Source organism: Gobius niger, assembly GCF_951799975.1.
Source record: "Gobius niger genome assembly, chromosome: 14".
NCBI lineage: Eukaryota > Metazoa > Chordata > Actinopteri > Gobiiformes > Gobiidae > Gobius > Gobius niger.
Genome location: NC_136865.1, coordinates 10748633 through 10765811, shown reverse-complemented (window position 1 = coordinate 10765811; position 17179 = coordinate 10748633). Strand labels below are relative to the sequence as shown.

The window sequence follows — 17179 nt, the reverse complement described above, 5'->3', positions numbered from 1 at the left end:
AGAATGATACTAGTTTCCTTTTATCAGTAGGGTTGTTCCAATATTTATACTGGTATTGGAATTTACTGCGATATCACAGTTTTTCCAGGTATTGGTGTTAGCGAGTACTTAAACCGATTCATAAATTCAATACTATGTTGCATTTTTTTCCATAAAATATCCCCAGGTATGAATCATTGCTGGTTGCTAAGGTCTGCAGGTTCTAAAACTGAATAGAGAAAGGATTCATTTTGGATTGGAATCTAAACTTTGGTCGACTTGAGCAGTGTGGTCCCAACCTTTATTCAGAAACAGTACCCTAGCACTTACGTTTTATTACATGTGTATTTATTTACTATATCATGAGGTACCCTGCTATGATACCCCCAGAGAAAACACATTGAACTGGAAAGACCTCCTTCTCATCATACCATCATGTTGCAACATATTCAGTAGCATATCCTACGGTTTTAAACCTGGCTTTTAATAAAAAATAAATGATGTAGCAGTCAGAGTGAGATGATACACCTCATTCTTTACATTGTAAAACTTCGGTTTGATATGTACATCGTTTCGTCTGCCCAGTGCACACCAGCGTCGTCTATCTTTAATGCTAAAACATAAATAGTAAATGAACCATCTGTACCTGAGACCAATATTGTACAGGTTATATGAGAGAACGTTTGACACCAGCCAAGTCAGGCAAACAGATTCGGGCAAAGCAAACAACTCTGGCTTTAAATTGTCCTTTTGAATATTCACCCAAGCTTTTATGAAATCATCTTCATTCGCCATATAAATATCATGCTCTTATTCAACTCCTTAAAAACAGTTGCTCTTTCCTTGTATTTTACAGCGTCTCGAAGGATCTTGCTGCGGTTATTGCGAGTTATCTCACATCGAGGCCTGTCCTTCCACATTAGCGCATGCTTTTAGCCCCGCTGCTTCCTGGTGTTGATGCGTTTATCAGACCGCATTTCAGTAATGATGCCAAAGTGCGGACAAACCTCAAAAGTTGTCAGCTCGCATCAGACTTTGTGTCAAGGCAGCGCAGCGGGGGCTCTGTCGGATTTCAGCACGGGGTTCACGGGCAAAGCGGGATTTTAAAGTTCGGGGCGAGTCAAGGGGAGTTAATGGGGTTAGCTAGTGTGAAACTGTAGTGGCTTTTGTTCAATTCTGCGTTACTTAAGCAGCAGAAGTTTCAGATCAGGCTTTTTCCTGGAGCAATGCATTCGCTTTAATGTTATGGGTGTCACATCGGAAAAACGTGTAACGCAGTACTTTGATACTTGGGTACAACTGACTGCTCTGACTTGTAACTTTATTGGCAGCGGGGACTTTTCCAGCTCGTCTCCATGGAGATGTTGAAGCAGCCAAATGTGAGATTTAAATAACTTAGGTCCTCAGCGAAATCCATTCTTTCATTATCCACTCCAAAAATGTTCTGTGTCGAGGTGGTCGTATTGCAGGCAACAGTACTGTCCAAAAATGTTATGCAGTGTGCCTTTATGGATATGTAATATAAACATAGAGTATTAACACTATTGACATGTTGAGTTGCAGTCATATGTCTTGCCATATGCCTGCAAACAAAGCATCTCTAGGTTTGACAAGCCTGATGTAATTGATTTTTATAACTTCAGTGATGCACAATCCACTGAGATTTCCGGTCCTAATACAAATGGGATTTGGCAAGAACCAGGCCAACCAGTGCCGCACGCCCCAAAAAGACAACTGATGTCTATTGCAGTTTCTGAGAATGGGAGTGATCAATTCTTAAATCTGATCGAGAGAATCTTCTCAAGAGGAAAATTAAACTTGTGTGTCCGGATATCATTTTTAGCCCCAATAGATGAGAAAAGTATCAATAACCGCAGCGTGATCCTTTCGTTCTTAGACAATGAGATGCCTTCACGTAGCTGTCGGAAGAATGTCACAAAACCCTGTCACACTCAGTAAATGTCATGTAATGCACATGCTGATATTGGCGACAACATTTTGGCTTGATGTGTGACTAGACCATTGAAGTACATGATTGCTTATAGAAAACAATACCTGATGCTCAGAAGTCATTTCAAATTTCCCATTTGCTGTGAGGCAATGACATACTGTTGAACGATACCATTCAAGTTTAAGTGAAACAAGCAAATCCCTTTGAAAAATAGCATTTCCCAAGTGTGCATCATTTGTTATATAACCAAGAAATATAATATCAATTTTGTACTGCAAATCTGTAACAAGGAAGGTCTTTTAGTTTAAGTTGCCTTTTAAATAGAGCAACATCCTGTAAAAATAGACATCCATGCTTCATGCTTTGCATCTCTTTGTGTCCACGCGTCCGCATAGTTCCTCTGTTATCTAGAACACTTCATATAATACACATAACCAAGAGGGGGAAAGTGCTGACATGGAGTTTGGTGAGGAGCAGCGGTGTGGAGAAACGAAAACCCTTATGGTATGGTTGCCAAGGAAGGTCATGCTATTAAATTGGTTAAAAAACATGCTACCGTTATGGCATTCTTCCAAATTGGAGGTCAAATGTGGTTTTGAAGGTGTAAATGCCCTGTACCTGTTATTTGTGTGTGTAAAATGTAATATGTGTTGTGGCCTCAGCTCAACACTTTCCAATTTTTCATAGGGATGGGTTTATAAGCGTGTCTGACAACATTCAGGGAGCAAAGCAGAGTCTTACTGTTTCCGCCATGCTAACAACAATTACCTGTTGGGTGCCTCACATATGTCTGCTTTTACAACAAAACCGACTCAATTGCTAAAAAAAAAAAATGGGTACAGGGCCTTGAACTGTTAATACTGTGCCTAGACTTTGGGTAAGATTGTATAGTTGCATGATCATGACCTTCTTGGGCCGCCATAGTATATTCCTGTGAGCTGTGGCCTTAAACGGACTTCCTCCTCCTCATAAGCTGGTGATTGTCTGTAAAGCTGTGAAGGCCCGGCGAGACCGAGCTGACTGGCGATGGGAAGAAGCTGTTTTTCAAAGTGCTGGGCGAGATCTGCTCAATCCTATAGGAGACAGAATGAAAGTACGGGCTGGGGTTGAGCTGCGAGCTGAACGAGTTTTGAGTCGAGAAGGCACACCCCAGGTTCCCGAGCCCGCCCCCGGAGCTGCCCAAGTCGTGCGAGTGATAGTGCATACAAGAGCACACCGACTGGAAGTCCCCCCGGTGCGGCTCTCGCCTCCTCCGTCCCCGGGGCATAGTCTCGTCTTGGATGTGGATAATCATGCTATTCCGATTCCCCGCTAAAGACGCCCGCTCCTCCGCGTCCCGTCGCTCGTCCTCGCTGTTCATCGTGAGAAACCGCAGGACGACCAAATTGAGGAACGCCCCGATGACGGTCAGCCCTACGAGGATGTACATGAAGCTAAACGCGACATATAAAGGCTTTTTCTGGAGCGCCCTGTTCTTTTGCAGGGCCACAAAGTCTCCAAAGCCTATTGTGGTTAAAGTTATGAAGCAGTAGTAGTACGATTGAAAAAAGCTCCAATCCTCGTAGTGGGAAAACGCTGCCGCCCCGACGCAGAGTGTCCCGATGCAGGAGAAAAATCCCACGGTCACCATGTTCTCCATCGATACGTCCGTGATGCTCATGCCGCAGCATTTCTTGATACGCTTCAGGAGGTACTTGACGAAAGTGTTCATCCTCTCACCCAGGCTTTGGAACATCACGAGCGTCAGAGGGATGCCCAGGACGGCATAAAACATGCAGAAGGCCTTGCCCGCATCGGTCCCTGGTGCCGCGTGCCCGTAGCCTGGGAGGAGAGAGAAGAGAGCAAAGGGTCAGTCATGCGTAAGTGGTGCTAACTATTCCAAGTATTCCAAGTCTAAAGAGTGCCAGTAGTGAGTACTGAATGACATGGAAGAATTAGAAAATAGTGGACAAACCAGGGCGGCAGCTGCTGCGGTTTAAAAGTGCATTGTACAACTTGTTATGGGTAAAAAAAGTGCATATTAATGTGCGTGTTTGACCTCTCAGTGATCCAGTGGGTGGTTAGCTTAGCGCCTTCACTTTTCATCCCTGTGACCTTAGGAATCTCTGGTTTCTGGTAGGTTTTTACTGCTTACGGATCTGCGCCCATGGTTGCGAATACATTCCATTCAGAAAACCTAACAGAAACCCCTAGAAAAAACCTGGAATAAAATTGGTCCTGGAGCGTCAGACACTTGACCAATGACTCCCATTAAGCATTACAAAATAGAAAGCTTCAGTCACATAATCAGTTCTATGGTAGGGGTCTTATTACTGCCACTTCAGAATTGATCAGCACGGCGAATATTCTAGCAATTTATCTACAAAATATTTGTGTCAATTAAATCTGCAATGGGCTCTGTGCACGGAATGCTAATGTGCGTGGCAGGCAATTGGTATTTTTCCCACTTGAAAATTACGACTTGCGACCTCAGAGGCTTCCAGCTGAATGAACTTGTGTTTAAACAAAACAACTCATGCTACAACAGTGAGCTAATAAGATGATAACATTATATAAATGTTTCTCCATATATACTTCAGGATGTAAATACTTCACTGGCGGTGAAGAGAACAGGAAGTTAGTGTATATGAACACAGGGCGAAAGCTAAATAATTGTGTTTTTCTCTATAGGTCCCTTCTGTGTGGGCTTTGCTTGTGTTTTCTCTTGCTAAAGCTAGCCCTCTCTTGACAGTTCAATCTTACTTCTGCCAAATACCGCATTCTTTCTATAGGTGAATTTATTCTTTCAAAAAATCATCGAAATCCAAAGTAAGCAGTTCTCTATAGTGTGCATGCATATTATGTAACTAACATGATTCTACACAGTCATGGTGTGTCTGGTTGTGCTGGGAATCGTATCCTGAACCTATAGGTCTACAAAATGATAAATTCACCAGATATGAACATTTTGACTTTACTCTTGTTTACCAAGCCAGAAATCTGTGACCGTTGCCAAAAGACTTATTGATTTCCAAAACTGCCGCGCTTATTAATCTTATTTGGGCTTGAGCGGGGAGGGATGTCCAATTAGAGGGAAATTTCCGCAGAGGTGGGAGATCTGTGGAGGAGCCTTTGGAAGAGCCAGTGATGCTTTTAGCTTAATTAAACGTTATCTTTAGACCAGGAGCTGAGTCACACTTGGCGGCGCCTTCCAAAAAAGCAACCTGTGAGCAAACAATAGAATTCGTATTCCCTGAAGGATAGATTTGTAAGATCCAGTACGGACAATCGTACGTGTGCTGGTGCATATAATCTTGGATTTACCGCAGAGCAACAGCATGGCATGACTGCAGTGAATATTTTACCAAAATCAAGCTGACATAAAGGCACACGATAAGACATGAAGCTGGCAAAGGAATAGGTTTTTTATGCCTGATAAATCCCACATATTCGGCTCTCTCTCTTCTTCACCCCAAAATGCCTGCCCACACTTAACGTCATACGGAAACAACAAACTTCAACAAACCTGTTATGATCCTGCCCATGGCCAAACACACTTCTCTGCACTGATTAGCATGTCTGCAACTCATATCTTTTTCTCCTACGTGTTGCTCCGGCCACAGGAGTGTTGTGGTAGAATGTGTTAAATCATTGGGGTATTTTGTAGATCCATATATTGTATTTAATTATATTGCCCAAAATACCAAGGTGAAGATGTCTAAAGTAGTTGTACGAGCCTGAATAAAACATTATATACGTCTTCATCCAATAAGGTTAAACATTAAATACAAAAGGAAGAATGTGATTTCACATCATAAACAACACTTTGCACTACAATGATCTTATTATCACAGCTAACATCAGTGTCAAGTGGCTCTCCAAAAAAAGCGCACAATCGGAACTTGAGATGTGCCTCTCAAATGATCTTCAAATGTACACGCTGTAATAATGTGCTGTAGTCTATTCATAGCTTGTCTGAGTCTGTTAGTGATGTAAACGCAACAAGTTTTTCTGAAACCACATCTTCGGTGCAACCAACTGGTAAACAAACTTATAAGGGAGGGAGGGAGTAAGGAAGACAGACCGAGGAAGGGAGGAAGAAAGACGGAATGAAGGAAGGAAGAAAGACGGAATGAAGGAAGGAAGGAAGGAAGGAAGACAGACCGAGGAAGGGAGGAAGGAAGACGGAGGAAGGGAGGAAGAAAGACGGAATGAAGGAAGGAAGGAAGGAAGGAAGACAGACCGAGGAAGGGAGGAAGGAAGACGGAGGAAGGGAGGAAGAAAGACGGAATGAAGGAAGGAAGGAAGGAAGGAAGGAAGACAGACAGAGGAAGGGAGGAAGGAAGACGGAGGAAGGGAGGAAGAAAGGAAGGAAGGAAGGAAGGAAGGAAGGAAGGAAGGAAGGAAGGAAGGAAGGAAGGAAGGAAGGAAGACAGAGGAAAGAGGAAGGGAGGAAGACGGAGGGAGGAAGGAAGACAGACAGAGGAAGGAAGGGGGGGAGGTAAATGGAAGGAAGGAGGAAGGAAGGAAGACGCAGCGAGGAAGGTAAACGGAAGGAAGGAAGATGGAGGAAGGGAGGAAGACGGAGGGAGGAAGGAAGGTGGAGGGAGGAGCTGTGGTCTATTCATAGCTTGTTTGAGTATGTTGGTGATGTAAACGCAACAAGTTTTTCTGAAACCACATCTTCGGTGCAACCAACTGGTAAACAAACTTATAAAAACAAATGTAAAAACAAAGTTAAAATGTGGGGGAAGGAAGGAAGGAAGACAGAGGAAGGGAGGAAGGAAGGAAGGAAGGAAGGAAGATGGAGGGAGGAAGGAGGAAGGAAGATGGAGGAAGGGAGGAACGAAGACGGAGGGAGGAAGGAAAACGAAGGGAGGAAGACAGAGGGAGGAAGGAAGGTGGAGGGAGGAGGAAGGAAGATGGAGGTAGGAAGGAAGGAAGGAAAACGGAGGAATTGAGGAAGGAAAACGGCGGAAGGAAGGAAGACGGAGGGGAGGAAGAAAGGAGGGCGTCTTACAAACAAAAACAATACCAGCCTTGAAGTTGCAAGTGAGAATTTGAAAACCAAACGTGTTAGCACAACCTTATCCACAACAGCAACCTCATTTTGCCATTTGATCATTGTCATATTTTTTGCAAGATTATTATGAAGCTTGGAGTTTAGAAAGCTAAAGAGCCACTTTCTCATTGTGTCCATGCCGTGTGCCAACGCTCACGGCCTGATTGAATTCCTCCATCACCGAGAAGCCGTTTGCACATAATTTCCACACGCGGGCTTCTATAAAAATCTGCTGTAACCTCATTAGCAAACAGTGACATACGACTTATCAGTGCACACAACATTCATAACACTAATGCCCATGTGCTTTGTAGAAATACAATTATCACGCCAAATATGATGTCAGTTCTTGGCAAATGGCCTAATGACGAGATATCCACGGAAGAGGCTCATATCACCAAACCATTTAGCTGTGAATTCTTACGGGCTCAAACATTTGTCGCAAAAATAAATAAATAAATGAAAGCTCAGAATGTGCGACCGGAGAGTCAGGATGAATTTGCATCCGGCTTTGTCTCCCATTTACAAAAATTAGCAAACCAATTAATTCTCCTTGCTCTGTTGCATAATGAAAAGCATTGACAGCTGTGTAGAGATGGCAAATGTCATTAGATTAGACAAGTGAGGGGAAAGAATGGATTAGCGCAAACAAATATTCCTCATTGCACGCATTGACATCAACTATGATACGTCAATTGTTCGGAAGTGACTGCTCAGCTAATTCAAATTCAGTGGCGATCCGGTGATGTCAATGCTTGTGAATAGGACTTTTTTTTTTTTACATAATTACACTAAATCATGAGCCTAAAAGTATTTATAACCTCGGTGCAATTTCAGTATGAGCTTCTTTTTCCCACCTGTTCATTCAGACACTGCAAAGGGCAAAAGAGTATTTTCTGCCACCACTGATTCATTTCCAACAGCCATCTAAGTCAGGAGCACATTACCTTTAAAGAGGGGTGTATTGTGCTTTTCTCAATCACATAGATTTTGGGATTTTCAGTGCATTTTAATTTTACCGTTGGAAAGGAGCGACACTTTGTGAACAATGGCCACGCAGGGTATGATTTGATCCTACGTCTGACCTGCCGGAAAGTGACTGAAAATGAACCTTTGAGAGGGGGGGCTCTGTGTCCACACCGAAGGAGCACTTGCCTGAATAAAAGTCTATCTAGTCCCTCTTTGCCACTGCCATGCCCTATGGATCTTTAACTATACCCCCATGGTCTACACCAGGATCTCCCCACAGACTTTACATATCTGTGCAGGTGGACAATGGTTATTCGAGGTTACCCCCGTTAGCACGTTACAATCGGCTACAGCTGATCGTTGAAGAAAGAAAAGTCTGCAATAAACCACAAAAGCCAGGCTCATTGTGTGATCACCATAAAGGCTGCTTCAAGTAGTTGCCTGCTTTGTTGACGTTATTAGTGCATAATATGCTGCTTGTTTTTCTATGAATTGTTCCGAGCTAGCTGTTAGCTCCTCGCGGCTAATAGCTTGTTAGTTCTGGGAGAAAACCACTCGGCTACGACCCATTGTAGATGAAATTTGAGCAATGAACGTCAAAAACAACAAGCCCGGCTCAGTGTATGATCGTCCTAAAGGCTGCTTCGTGTAGTTGCCGGTTTTATTGACGTTATTAGTGCACAATAAGCTAGCTGTTAGCGGCTAACTGCTAATAGCTCGTTAACTCCGGGAGAAAACCACTCTGCTACGACCCATTGTAGATGAAATGCGAGCAATAGCTAAACTTCAAAATCAACAAGCCTGGCTCAGTGTGTGATCATTGTTCGACGGTTCTGTATGTAGATGGTGCTTTTATTGTCTTTATTCATGCATATTTCTCGTCTTCACGTGATGACCGGGGCTTTAGCTTGCAGCATTAGCCTTCTCCGGAGGGAATGCTTTCAGGGCATCATCAAGATCCCGCCATGGAAATAAGTTTTCATGTCACCGGTTTTAATCCTTGGTGTTTAGGTGAAATAAACACTGATGTGTGTCTTTGTAAAAGTCTCAGAGCTGCTGTAGCCCCGGTTTAGCTAATCCTCCATGATGACTCTGACTGTTTACATCTGCGCTCGACATGCGGGGAGGGGGCTCTGCTGAGGAGCAGTGGTTGGTAACTCGGCTGGTGACAAAGGTCCGAGGCGTCTCCAGGAGGTGGGGGCGTTCCTAGGAGGACTCAGGCAAAGCTACAGGGGGCAACACTCGAGACATATTCTTACTGATAATATCATATCTTATTTCCAGGGGAGTCCCGGCCACAGAAGGAAACCTATTTTGCATATTTTTTAATGCAGAAATGCTTACATTTTAGGGATTGTTAGAAAATGCACCAAGCCACCAACTGATTAAATCAATTCTCCAAAAATATGACTATTTTGGCAAGACCATTAACATGATTCATTGTTTGCACACCGTTCCTATAACCTTTGCTCTCTTGTTATTAAAGATTGGACAGTCTGGGGCCCGACCGATTTATGGGCTGGCCAATATTATCGGCCGATGTTTAGGCACCCAGAAGAATGCTGGCTATTGCCGATATGGACAATAAAAACTCGACAACTTTTACGGATATCTCCAGAACAAAAAGTGCCGTCTTGCCGTCATTATCACTTTTCGTGTTAAAGTTAGAGGGGGAGAGCTTTAAAATGAGCCCTTCCTGAGCCTCCTTGAGCCTCAGGGAAGTTGTGTGAAATTACGTTGAACATTTGTGTCCAAAAGTGCTCTCTCCTTTCACAGCTCTGCGCATGTGTTACACATAAACCCATGCATTCCAAACAACACTACAACGAAATGTGTCCACTGATCAGCTGCCATCTTGTTCTGTGTTTACATAGAGCACAGGTCCTTAAACGGCGGGCCTCGGATCAGATTCAGACCCCTGAGACAACCGATCCCGACACAAACCTGATTTTTTTTTTTTTCTAATGAAGAAAATGTTATGCAGTGTATAAAGTTAAGTTATTCGTCTGAAACTTTACCCTGCGTAAAAAGATGATTGTATAAAAGTGCTTCTCTCACTGTAAGTTGCTCCAGCCTGCCTCCTGAAGTATTTCAGGTCGGCTGATGGCCTGTGTGGGTCTGTGGCGCGGCACTGAGCTGTGTAATCTGTTTGTCTTCTCATAATGACTCTATTATCGCCGTCGTCGTGGGAACAGACGTATTTGCCGCGCGCAGGTGCTGGGGGCCGCTGTGTGCACAGGTGATGTTTGTGTTTGGCCGAGGGAGGGCATATATCACAGGTTACATAAGAGACAACACGTTATGGCCCAGGCCTGTGCCCCCACATACAGTATGTGACACTTAGGACCTTATTTTATCAAGAGCGGTCATTTTTATGGACCATGACCTGATTTGGCACTTTGGAAATCTGGTGGAGTGTTCTGTTCCCTTCCACGTTGTTAGTGTTATGTTTTTTTTTTAATTAAGTTGATAGAAAAGTGATAGAATTACGCATCTTGGGCACATATCACTCATATCACACACGCACAAATCCAAAGTATAATAAGCATCATGATTCTTTTAAATGGAATGGAAGCAAACATTATTTAGTACATAGTTTGTTGCAAAGATGTGGACAAAACGTACAAGGATCTACAGCGAATGATCCTTTGCTTGTAGTGTCAATCATTTGCATAATATAACAACACAAAAGGAAAGACTATACAGTAGCAGACCTCTACAGGATTCAACCAGGACTGTATTCAATATCCTTTAAAGCCGACACCTGCGCCGTCTGTTACAATAAAAGCACGATCTCGACCTGTATCGCAACTCAAATATTGTTAGATATTGTTGGGGTCAGAGGGGCCTTTCTCATCACGGAGCAACAGGACCCGGGCAGGATTTTAAGAGGAGCGCCGCACATCTGTTGAGTCACTGTTTGAATGTTTGAACAAATCGGAGAGGGGGAGAGCAGTAGCACAGTCACACGGAGGAGAGGAAAATATTTATAGCTGTTCAAGACGGGTGAGCGGCAGCAGGATGGGTTTATGTCACAACTCTGCCTCATCTGCTGGTGTTACTAAGAATAGATTTAAATGAGTATAGGGAGAAACAGCGCTGAGTGTGTGTGTGGACCAAGGAAGGAAAGATGTTACAAAACCTCGATATGAAAGTGCCCCATCTTGTCATTATGCTTGCTGTACAGGAACACTTTACTCTAATGGGGTATAACACATAAGGCAAAGACAGAACAACATGCAGCCTTATGTTCTATGGGTTAGTCACGTGTTCGGACTCCTTTGCATTTGAAGTTTTTTAACAGAGTAATGGGAGAGGGGGAAAAATCTGCCATCATCTCCACAAACATACTGCACTCCTCTTATGATAGCCATTAGCAAGACAAGCTTTCAAGCTAGTGTGGTGAAGTGAAGCAGCTGAAGATGTGCGCAACAGCCTCTACAATAGAACTCTACAGTTTTACGTCACAAAGCTATAGACAAACAAACCGCACGTGCTATCATACGGGATTCCACTGTCACTTAGCGGAGCCGCATGATCTTGATATGATGAGCCTTCTCCGTGGCGTAGATCCGTTAAAAGCCCTTTTCTGTCCCCTTGGGTGGGCATGCCGTTTGGTCGAGACGTTCAGGTTTGTTTACGTTGTTGTTGCTTCCCATCGGCTCGTCATTGGCTGACCGAGGACCTTCCCCACCGACAAAATGGAGAGAACAAATGTACCTGCTACCGTTTATCTGCTCCACACATCGAAAGCCTGCTCGTCTAAAGAAATATTGCCACTGCTTTGCCTTGCCCTCCAACGTGGTTCTTACCGGCCTTTGGAAATGGGATAAAAACCGGTCTGGAAGTCCCAACAGCAGTGCTTAGCTCCTTCTTGTCCTTCTTTCAACTTAATGGTGGACTGATAGCCAAACTAGTAACCAAATACTGTGTAGTGCTTAGTTTCTCAGCGTTTTAACATGTTTTGTAGTCGAAAACTTTCGATGACTGACTATCGAAGCAACTCGGGCAAAAATAGTGCTTGTTTGTCTCACTCCACACTAGGGCTGCAACTAACGATTATTTTGGTAATCGATTATTCTACCGATTATTTTTACGATTAATCAATTAATCGCTTGGCTGTGAAAGGTGCATGGAAATTGTATTTTTTCCATTTTTTTATCACATAGAGCTAAAGTGACGCCGCTTGAGGACATGTTGATGGAGTAAACTTAAAGTAAACGTTTGTACAAGGCTATTTGTGCTAATTCTGCTTTCTGATTGGACGAGACAAAGACAGATGTTTATGAAATTTACAATGTACAAAACACTGCAGACCCTAACTTTAAAAACAAAGTAGGTTTTCATCCAAAATGCATAATTTTCATGTCTTTTTTGCTCTACTTTAGTCTGTGTTTACTAGAAAACGATTAATCGATTACTGAAATAGTTGACAACTATTTTAGTAATCGATTAGTTGTCGATTAATGGATTAGTTGTTTCAGCCCTACTCCACACCCCATGATGCTTTGCGGCAACCGTGAAAGACGCTATTTGAAACTGCAGCCCCGCCCCTCACAATGACATCAGAACGTTGAAGTGGACAGAGTGGATTGACAGGATTACTCCAATATCAGTGTAACATGGACCATTTACGGTTCACAGTTCATTTAGTCACAAGTAGATACAGGATTGACTGGATATAGAATAGACATGGCGGGACTTGGAAGGTCAAATATTTTATCAGGTGGGACTCAAAAGGTGTGAAAAGTTCAAGAACACTGAACTTAACTGTAATGTAACCAGGGGAGAAGCTACGCGGGTGAGGTGTGATGAATCATTTATATGCAGGTTTAGAAACTTTTGGCACTGAAACTGAAGTCGATGCTGATGGCGGAGGGTGAAGAAGAGTGAGAGCGGCTCACGGTTCAGCTCCTGCAGTTCTGACGGGGTTAGATGGGAGTGCGATATCAACATGAACGTCATCGAGAGGGAGGCCGTGATTGGCTTTAGGCGAGAGACAAGGTTACATTAGTAATTTAAGCATCCTTATACTCCCGGAGAAGTAAGGGCAGCGCGAATCCAAGCACGGCTCGGTGTTTGTTTGGCTTGCACTTTCCTCTGGTCTGACAGTCGGCCCACACCCACAGCATGACAAACCACGGGCCGCACTGAGAGGCTGAGTCACCCCTGGCACAGCTGACAGCCCCCCATCTCATTATTACAGCATCCAGCATTCACTCTGCACAATTCAGTTCAAACCTTTAGCGTCTTCATATTATCCGTGACGGTTCATTCTCTTGAAAAAAAAAAAAAGAAAAGAGCACATTTGATTTTCCTGACGCTCCGTTCGTGTTGTTAAAAAATAAAAACGGCCATATGTGTGACTGGTTGACACATTTTCCATGGCCCGTCTCGATGTGTGCCTGCTGTTATCTGCGCCGCGTTGTGGACCATTTCTTCTTCTAATTAGAGGTAAACTGCCAAATGTCCGTGAGCAATCGGCCCAAGCTTTGGTAGAATAGAATTGGCAAGAGCTCCTGTCAGCTGCTTACCAATGACACCTTGCGATCAATGGACAACTAGTGTGCACCAGGAACAGGGAAATAAAGACGATAGAGAGCTACTCTTGCTTTGAGGATACTTGGAAAATACTCTGGGACTAATTGTGGCTCCGTCAAAATGTCAAACATTATAAATAGTAGTAGTAAATTGAGTTAATTATGGCCTTTGTTATGAATTAATCGCAATTAATCGCATCCAAGCGTCATTTATTTAGGGGTTGTGTTTATTTTTAGAGGTACATTTTAGAGGATTCTTTGTATTTCCCTGCGTTGTAACTCATTTGAAGTGGAGATGTGAGGCTTGTGTGATCATTTCAAACACTTCAAATACAAAAGCACGGTTTAATTTATTTATTTATAAGTTTGACAGTCAAATTGTTTTGGCTTTACGTGTTGTTTGTGCCTAAGCTGCAGGAAAAAGGCAACTGAAGTGTCGAAAGTAAAGTGTGATTGATTTCGATGAATATTTTTGAATTGCACTAAACTTTACGGAATTTATTAATCGTAATTAATCCCAAAAAAAAGTCCCGGCCCTGATTTTAAGTATAGACTTCGTTAATGGAGTTTTCTGAGGGGCAGCCGTGAGTTTGGGCAGACTTTGTACAGTGTTGCATCATTATAAAGCACAGCGACTTCACTCTAATCATCAAAATTACTGACGGAAAATGCATGCAAACCGAGATCAAAGTACCGCGAACCGCTGCCATTTCATTTTCTTTTCTAAAGCGCCCATTCGTGGTCAAAAATGGGGTAAATGTGTTCATGTTCAGGATTATTTTTGTGTTGATTCGTCTTCAGTAAATGAGTTTGTCACTCGCTGTTGTTAAGATTAGCGCAGTTAGGAATGTCTGTCGATAGTTATTTTGACACTGCTGCGGCCGATGTTTAGGGCGATCAATCATATGTGAGAGAAACCTTTTAAAAATTACCTGTGAGATTGCTGTGGTAGTAATCAGTGGTATACGACTCGTGGCCAGTGTTTGTACGAAGCATACGAGACTTTAGCGCGGGTGTGTGTGATCAGCGCTGACGTTATTCAGATACAAACAGAAAATAACACTTTCTATATCTTCTTGTAATGGCACACTGAGAAAAGCCATCTGAAATGCTACAATGATCAAGTGTGACTAGTTAAGCTTATGTAGAAAACCTGGAGCTGCAGGTTGGGGAATTGTGAGATCTGTACAGTGACTTGGGTGTATGTTTGTGTAGGCTTTCAAATGATGCATCGTAATTGAGAGTTTCAACTATTGTCGATTGGGCCGCGTTGGTTCCGTTGAGTTTTGCTTCAGAAGCTTCTTTGCGCTTGTTGGGCTTTGGTGACACACAAATGGGACTCAACAACTCCCAGCTAAGCCCCAGTCCAGAACAATGGCTATTCTACAGTAATAATTAGTGAAACTGTAGTAGGTGAGGGTATGGCGGTCCTGATCACTCCCAAGAGTTTAAATAGGCCTCTGGGGAGGGGGGTTCCAATTTGATGATTTGGGTTTGCAATTTACTAAGAAATCAATCTCCCGCTCGAACAGTTTTGTGCTGCTGTCTGTTTGCCATTATGTGTCGACGAGGTGTGGGACGCGAGGCAGACTGAGCACAGATGGAGCTGTAGGTTCTGCTGCCAAACAGGTTCAGGATGCAGCTTCAGCTCCACAATTTCCTTTCACCAATTCACCAATTTTCTTGCAGTAATAAAACCGAGATGTCACATAACTACATTACTGTCATGGAGGAGGTATCCGGGCAAGGCTCAAAGCTAAGCCACACATGCCTTCTGTCCCTAATATTGTTCTGCTAATGGACGTTCACTGGAGAGTAAAACAGATTTACTGCTAAGCCCTTTCCAGAAGATGGTGAAAGACTGTTGTGGAGTGGAGGGGCTGCGCAAGAGGAAGAGGAAGAGGGAGGTGGAGCTGACCAGTGCAGGACACCACGCTCTGAAACACGGACAAACCCAGGAGGCAGTGCATTGTTTCAAAGCAGCACTGAAGGCAGCCAGCCAGGTTTCCACTAGCTCCAAAAACATGCTGGTCAGATTGGGCTAAGTCGCAGCGGCTCAGGATGAACACCTGAACACAATTTCATTGCATAATAATGTAATAAAGCACTTATAGTAGTATGCTCACAATACAACACCTCACAACAAAAAACTAATTGAAGTGCAAGCAGAAATGGATACAATTTCTTCAGACTCATTGACATGGATAATTATCAATGCACCTGCAGCACTTGTAATCCTCTACAATTCATTGTAGCGAGACACTGGGCAAAAGCCCCCGTGCTAGCCCAATATGCTAGCCCCTTTCTGCTGTGAGATCCATTATTCATAGCAGCAGTAGCGCATCAAACCCCTATTAGCAACCCCGACTGCCAAGCGAAGTTCCTCGACAAGTGAAGCTAAAACCCACATGTCCCGCCCCCGTGGGCGCGAGGTTAATCTGCTCAGTTTTATTTCAGGTGCAAAGGGGGATGGCATTAATGGCTACAGGCCGTGGCATTTTAATGAAGGTCAGCAGCGGTAGGAGCGCAGAGGTGAGAAAGGCTTGTCGAGCACTTACGGCTCGGGCTCCGTCGTGTCACGGGCATAATGGGGGCGGGATGTGTCATATGGAGACCCAAGACATGTAATGTGCAGGTAAGTCGCACAAGAACATCCCTGAAGCCTTCCATCCGTTTTTGGCAAACGCAGATGAAAGCAAAAACACTTAACGTGAAGACCATATACCTAATGCTCTGTTTACCAGCAATGAAAGTGTGAGTGTGTACATTTTCGATCGTTGGTCGTCGTCCAAGCTCATTCTAAACTTGCCTAATGCATTTTTAACATCCCAATGTTTCACAATGATGTCTTTATGAGCACGTTATGCAACTGCAGAGAGCAATACTCTCACAATAATGTAAGGTACGATTAAGTTAACGATCGATTAAAAGGCTTTATAGATCTTTTTCACAAATGTTTACTTCTGCAATATGCAGAGTAGGAGAATTGGTTTTGATACAATTTGACAGGTTGCTTATGGCTTCATTTAAATGTATTGTAATTTACTGAGTTTCAATAGTTAAGTCATCATTGCAATATTCATGACAGTTTTGGTAATAGTATGGTATTTCATTTTACCTTTATGCAACCAGGAAACTCACACAACTCTTTGGGGAATCTCTTTCTTGCTGTGAGACGAGAGTGCTAACCGCTGCGCCCGGTTATGTTAATAAGAAGCCCAAGGGGAAACCAAAATATGGTAGCTCAGGGTGGATATTCAATCGCCTTCCTGACAAACACAATACAATACTTCTTCTGAAGTTTGAGTCCAAAAATTGAAAACATAATGCATAAAGCATTGCAACATAATGTATGTTTTTATATGAAGATACAAAGTTGTATTAAAACGTACATTTTCCCAACAAAGATTGATCTCTGTCATCCAGGTCATCAAAGCTGTTAAGTCCCATCAGATGTTAGACGCCCAGTCCCATTCCTCTCACTTGCTCTGAGAACACTTGATATGAGTTCCCTCCACAGTAAAATCCCCTCAATGAGGAAAGTGCAAGTGAAGATTTTCCCTTCAGAAGTGGGACACCACTACTATGCAAATTAGCGCAGTGAACGGAGCTCCTGCCTGTTGTGTGTGCTATATTGATTTATATACAATTGATAAATCAACGGAGAAGAAATACGCGTTCACTGTATGCTTGCAATAG

At 43.2% G+C, this 17179-nt stretch overlaps 1 protein-coding gene across 1 annotated transcript in view; it reads right to left on the bottom strand.

The window, feature by feature from the left end:
- Positions 1-2630: 2630 nt before the first annotated feature.
- kcnk9 (potassium channel, subfamily K, member 9) overlaps positions 2631-17179 on the bottom strand; it is a 41243-nt gene continuing 26694 nt past the window's right edge. Inside the window, exon 2 of the mRNA XM_079570604.1 lies at positions 2631-3751. Coding sequence (XP_079426730.1) covers positions 2877-3751 — 875 coding nt within the window. The 3' untranslated portion in view covers positions 2631-2876. The remainder of the gene's footprint in view (positions 3752-17179) is intronic.